The sequence below is a fragment of the Megalops cyprinoides genome, chromosome 7, assembly GCF_013368585.1.
Source record: "Megalops cyprinoides isolate fMegCyp1 chromosome 7, fMegCyp1.pri, whole genome shotgun sequence".
Classification (NCBI taxonomy): Eukaryota; Metazoa; Chordata; class Actinopteri; order Elopiformes; family Megalopidae; genus Megalops; species Megalops cyprinoides.
This window is the reverse complement of record NC_050589.1, coordinates 1,095,705-1,101,704: the sequence shown is the minus strand read 5'-3', so window position 1 is coordinate 1,101,704 and position 6,000 is coordinate 1,095,705. Positions and strand designations below refer to the sequence as shown.

Here is a 6,000-nt window from a genome sequence, read left to right as displayed (position 1 = left end):
CATGGTGCGGCTGGACTGTGAGGAGCTGAAGCAGGGACTGGCCAAGAAGGCCCTGAGCTACGCCCACACCCTGCTGGAGCAGCTGGTGGCCCGCCACCGCGAGGACAACGAGCGGTAAGAACCGCACCGCCGCCTGCACCCCCACACTGCCACCCCCGTCTGCACCCCCACAGACACACCCCCGTCTGCACCCCCACACACACACCCCCGTCTGCACCCCCACACACACACCCCCGTCTGCACCCCCACACACACCCCCGTCTGCACCCCCACACACACACCCCCGTCTGCACCCCCACACACACACCCCCGTCTGCACCCCCACACACACCCCCGTCTGCACCCCCACACACACCCCCCCGTCTGCACCCCCACACACACCCCCGTCTGCACCCCCACACTGCCACCTCCCGTCTGCACCCCCACACACTCCCCCACCCCCTGTCTGCACCCCCACACACTCCCCCACCCCCGTCTGCACCCCCACACACACACCCCCGTCTGCACCCCCACACACACACCCCCGTCTGCACCCCCACACACACCCCCGTCTGCACCCCCACACACACACCCCCGTCTGCACCCCCACACACACACCCCCGTCTGCACCCCCACACACACCCCCGTCTGCACCCCCACACTGCCACCTCCCGTCTGCACCCCCACACACTCCCCCACCCCCTGTCTGCACCCCCACACACACCACCCCCGTCTGTACCCCCACACACACACCCCCGTCTGCACCCCCACACACACACCCCCGTCTGCACCCCCACACACACACCACCCCCCGTCTGCACCCCCACTCCAAACTCCTCCCCCTGCCCCCCCGGGCTGTAAGCCACACACTCCACTGTGTGCTGTTGCCTCTGTCTCTGAAGGGCGTGTGAACAATTTGAGGCCATCAAGCTGAAGGTGCTGAAGGAGCCGGAGACCACACTGGAGATGACCGAGATGGCCGCTTATGTCAGCCACGCCCGGACCGAGGGCATGCAGGAGCTCCAGGCCAAAATAAGGGTGAGACCCCCACTCAGGTCCTGCTCAGCACCACAAGCACCTAACATGCTAAACTGGAGCTCATAGGGGATTTGTATTAAATGTAACAAAGTGTTTGCGTGATTTCTCCAATCTGCTACAGATACTGACCATCCTGTTACGGATTAATTACATTCACTGTGAGGGTATTGCGGTTGGCTTGGCCTGTCTGTCAGTCTGTCCATCTGGCCTCGGTGCAGTAACAGTCTGTCCGTTTGTCCTTGCTGCAGTGTTCCACCACTAGAGGTGGCTGTTGTGCGGGTGGGGTGGGGATCTGCAGTGCTGTTGACCGTGTTCCTGTCCCTGCTAGGAGACCCAGCGCAGACTGAACATCCTGCTGGACCTGCACATATTCAGCACTGAGGATCTGGAGCTCAACGCCACCGTACTGCTGTGGCCCAGCAACATGGACCCGGTGTTCACCCTCAGCGACCAGGTACAGAGACACACCCCCACAGAGGGGGGGTAGAGCGCTTACTGTGGGGTCAGGGGCAGTAGAGTGGTTACTGTAGGGTCGGGGGCAGTAGAGTGGTTACTGTAGGGTGTAGGGGCAGTAGAGTGGTTACTGCAGGGTATAGGGGCAGTAGAGTGCTTACTGTGGGGTCAGGGGCAGTAGAGCGGTTACTGTAGGGTATAGGGGCAGTAGAGTGGTTACTGTAGGGTCGGGGGCAGTAGGGTGGTTACTGCAGGGTCGGGGGCAGTAGAGCGGTTACTGCAGGGTCGGGGGCAGTAGAGCGGTTACTGTAGGGTCGGGGGCAGTAGAGTGGTTACTGTAGGGTCGGGGGCAGTAGAGTGGTTACTGCAGGGTATAGGGGCAGTAGAGTGGTTACTGTAGGGTCAGGGGCAGTAGAGCGGTTACTGCAGGGTCGGGGGCAGTAGAGCGGTTACTGCAGGGTCGGGGGCAGTAGAGCGGTTACTGTAGGGTCGGGGGCAGTAGAGCGGTTACTGTAGGGTCGGGGGCAGTAGAGCGGTTACTGTAGGGTCGGGGGCAGTAGAGTGTTGCTCTGTCGCCCCCTGCAGGTGCTAGAGACAGCCAAGCTGAAGGGAGAGGAGGAGCTGCTGGGCCGCAGAGACAGGCTGGCGTCTGAGCTGGAGAAGCTGGGAAACAGGCTGGAGGAGTTTGCAGAGTACAGCGAGCTGGAGATGATGCCCCAGGTACCGTCAAACGGTCCACACAACACACTCCTCACAGTGAGCTTCACACAACGCACCCCTTTAACACACTCCTCACAGTGAGCTCCACACAACGCACCCCTTTAACACACTCCTCACAGTGAGCTCCACACAACGCACCCCTTTAACACACTCCTCACAGTGAGCTTCACACAACGCACCCCTTTAACACACTCCTCACAGTGAGCTCCACACAACGCACCCCTTTAACACACTCCTCACAGTGAGCTCCACACAATGCACCCCTTTAACACACTCCTCACAGTGAGCTCCACACAACGCACCCCTTTAACACACTCCTCACAGTGACCTCTACACAACGCACTCTCTTTAGCACAGTCCTCACACTGTGCTCCGGATAACTCAACCCTTTAACACACTCTACACATGCTTCTCTGACGTCATAATATATTATTCCTTTTTTCAGCTTTTTCTTTGTCTTTTTGTTCTCTTTACTGTGTTTCTGTGAGCTTGGCTGTGTCTCTGTGACCTTGGCTGTGTCTGTGTGACCTCGGCTGTGTCTCTGTGACCTTGGCTGTGTCTGTGTGACCTCGGCTGTGTCTCTGTGACCTTGGCTGTGTCCCTGTGACCTTGGCTGTTCTTTCTTCTGAACTTATGGTGTTTATTGCTTCATGATGTTTATGATAGTGTGTAATGTTGCTAGTCCCTTGCCTGTTGGTGTGTGATGTTTCCGTTTGGTGTGTGATGTTACCAGTGGGTGTGATGTTACCTGTGGGTGTGTGATGTTACCTGTGGGTGTGATGTTACCTGTGGGTGTGATGTTGCCGGTGGGTGTGTGATGTTACCTGTGGGTGTGATGTTGCTGTTTGGTGTGTGATGTTTTCTGTGGGTGTGTGATGTTTCCTGTGGGTGTGTGATGTTACCTGTGGGTGTGATGTTGCTGTTTGGTGTGTGATGTTACCTGTGGGTGTGATGTTACCTGTGGGTGTGTGATGTTGCCAGTGGGTGTGTGATGTTGCCGGTGGGTGTGTGATGTTACCTGTGGGTGTGATGTTGCCGGTGGGTGTGTGATGTTACCTGTGGGTGTGATGTTGCTGTTTGGTGTGTGATGTTTTCTGTGGGTGTGTGATGTTGCCGGTGGGTGTGCGATGTAGCGGTCTCTTGCCGGTGGGTTGTGCTGGTTTTGCTCTGGCCGTGACGCGGTGTGTTTGCCGGCAGTATGTGAACGATGTGAAGGCTCTGCAGAGACGGCTGCAGGAGGCAGAGGACTCCATCGCCTTCATCAACAGGGAGGAGCAGCTGTACGAGTGGGACCAGACCTCCTACCCTGCCGTGGAGACCATCCGGGAGCGCATCGAGCCCTACCAGAAGCTCTTTGCCCTGGTGCTGAAGTGGCAGCGTGCCGAGAAGAAGTGAGCCTCTGCAGGGCGTGTTCAGGGGCACAGAGAGAGCTTCGTAACACATTATAACACATAATAATATAATGAGAAATGTGTGTGACACAAGAGTCATGACATGTCTTCTCACTGGGCTGTTGCTCATATCTGTAACTGTATTCTGTGGCAATGATTAACTGAGGCCATGCAGCGAAGCCTGGCCCTCAGGTATCTCTCTGCCTCCTGTGTGCCAAAGCAAGATTGCTAACTAAACTAAAGCCTGCGCTTAGGCGAAATGATGAGGGAACTGATGTTGTAACTAGAAGTTTCATGTTTTCATTTCCATTGCACTCCTAACCAAGGCTACCCACAGTCCTTAGCTGCTGCCCTCAGCCTGTGCTTGCGTTCTCCCCCCGCAAGCGTAGGTGGATGGACGGCTCCTTCCTGGACCTGAACGGAGAGAGCATGGAGGTGGAGGTGGACGAGTTCTTCAGGGAGGTCTACAAGATGCTCAAGTTCTTCAAGCAGAGGCAGAAGAAGGCGGAGCAGGAGAGGGAGGTCAAGCGGCGGCCGGGAGAGGAGGAGGAAGACAGCCCGTCTGTCCTCATCTGCTCCAGAGTCCTGGACCACGTCAAGGACTTCAAGGTGCCGCCGCTCGGCCAGGGACCCTGCTGTCGCGCCACACTCACAGCCAATCACATTCATAAAGGAAGCTCACGGTGCTAAAAGCAGCCCCAGTCTCAGTAACAGTGTAACGAAGCGAGACCGTGTAAGGTTAACCGCAGGTCGACCGCCCCAGTCTCAGGGACAGCGTAACGAAGCGAGACTGTGTAAGGTTAACCGCAGGTCGACCGCCCCAGTCTCAGTAACAGTGTAACGAAGCGAGACCGTGTAAGGTTAACCGCAGGTCGACCGCCCCAGTCTCAGGGACAGCGTAACGAAGCGAGACCGTGTAAGGTTAACCGCAGGTCGACCGCCCCAGTCTCAGGGACAGCGTAACGAAGCGAGACCGTGTAAGGTTAACCGCAGGTCGACCGCGTGCTCTCTCCGCAGGAACACGTTCCCACAGTGTGCACGCTCTGTAACCCGGGCATGCGGCCGCGGCACTGGGAGCAGATATCGGACATCATGGGGTACGACATGACGCCCGACTCGGGCACCACCCTGCGCAAGGTGCTGAAACAGAACCTCACCCCCCACCTGGAGCAGTTTGAGGCCATCAGCGCCGGCGCCAGCAAGGTGAGACCATCCCGCACAGCGGCGGTGCCTTAGCACATTCGGCCCATAGCATTAGCCATTCCTCAGCACATCTGTATCTGTGCAGATTCTCCCCCCGCATTTTGACACATGCAACTCCTGAAAATGTTGCTTAACCTTGAAAAATGTATAATGAGCAACTTTTTTGGAAGTGCAGAGCTGCAGTGAGCGTTAGCTGAACGTTCGCACGCAGAGTGTAGGTTTCATGCTGCGGGTGGCCTGCAGGAGTTCTCTCTGGAGAAGGCCATGCAGACCATGGTGGAGATGTGGGACAGCGTGTCCTTCCACCACCACCCCTACCGCGAGACGGGCATCTCCATCCTGACGGCCGTGGACGAGATCCAGACCATGCTGGACGACCAGATCGTGAAGACCCAGACCATGCGGGGCTCCCCCTTCATCAAGCCCTTCGAGACCCAGATCAGGGTACGGCCCCACCCCTCACAACCCCTGCTGCACTGCGAGTGTGCTGTGTGGTGCAGGTGTGCTGTGTGGTACAGGTGTGCTGTGTGGTACAGGTGTGCTGTGTGGTACAGGTGTGATGTGTGGTACAGGTGTGCTGTGTGGTATAGGTGTGCTGTGTGGTACAGGTGTGCTGTGTGGTACAGGTGTGATGTTGGGTACAGGTGTGCTGTGTGGTATAGGTGTGCTGTGTGGTACAGGTGTGCTGTGTGGTACAGGTGTGCTGTGTGGTGCAGGTGTGCTGTGTGGTACAGGTGTGCTGTGTGGTATAGGTGTGCTGTGTGCTGCAGGTGTGCTGTGTGGTGCAGGTGTGCTGTGTGGTACAGGTGTGATGTTGGGTACAGGTGTGCTGTGTGCTGCAGGTGTGCTGTGTGGTACAGGTGTGATGTGTGGTATAGGTGTGCTGTGTGGTACAGGTGTGCTGTGTGGTATAGGTGTGCTGTGTGGTACAGGTGTGCTGTGTGCTGCAGGTGTGCTGTGTGGTACAGGTGTGATATTGGGTACAGGTGTGATGTTGGGTACAGGTGTGCTGTGTGCTGCAGGTGTGCTGTGTGGTACAGGTGTGCTGTGTGGTACAGGTGTGATATTGGGTACAGGTGTGCTGTGTGGTATAGGTGTGCTGTGTGCTGCAGGTGTGCTGTGTGGTACAGGTGTGCTGTGTGGTACAGGTGTGATGTTGGGTACAGGTGTGCTGTGTGCTGCAGGTGTGCTGTGTGGTACAGGTGTGATGTTGGGT

At 57.2% G+C, this 6,000-nt stretch overlaps 1 protein-coding gene across 1 annotated transcript in view; it reads left to right on the top strand.

Annotated features, from left to right (window-relative positions):
* The window catches only part of dnah12 (dynein, axonemal, heavy chain 12), a 45,215-nt gene that overhangs the window by 6,067 nt on the left and 33,148 nt on the right, over positions 1 to 6,000 (top strand). Inside the window, exons 12-19 of the mRNA XM_036532651.1 lie at positions 1 to 114; positions 882 to 1,017; positions 1,346 to 1,471; positions 2,056 to 2,190; positions 3,388 to 3,581; positions 3,971 to 4,190; positions 4,599 to 4,784; positions 5,028 to 5,228. The exon at positions 1 to 114 is cut by the window's left edge and continues 65 nt beyond it. Coding sequence (XP_036388544.1) covers positions 1 to 114; positions 882 to 1,017; positions 1,346 to 1,471; positions 2,056 to 2,190; positions 3,388 to 3,581; positions 3,971 to 4,190; positions 4,599 to 4,784; positions 5,028 to 5,228 — 1,312 coding nt within the window. The remainder of the gene's footprint in view (positions 115 to 881; positions 1,018 to 1,345; positions 1,472 to 2,055; positions 2,191 to 3,387; positions 3,582 to 3,970; positions 4,191 to 4,598; positions 4,785 to 5,027; positions 5,229 to 6,000) is intronic.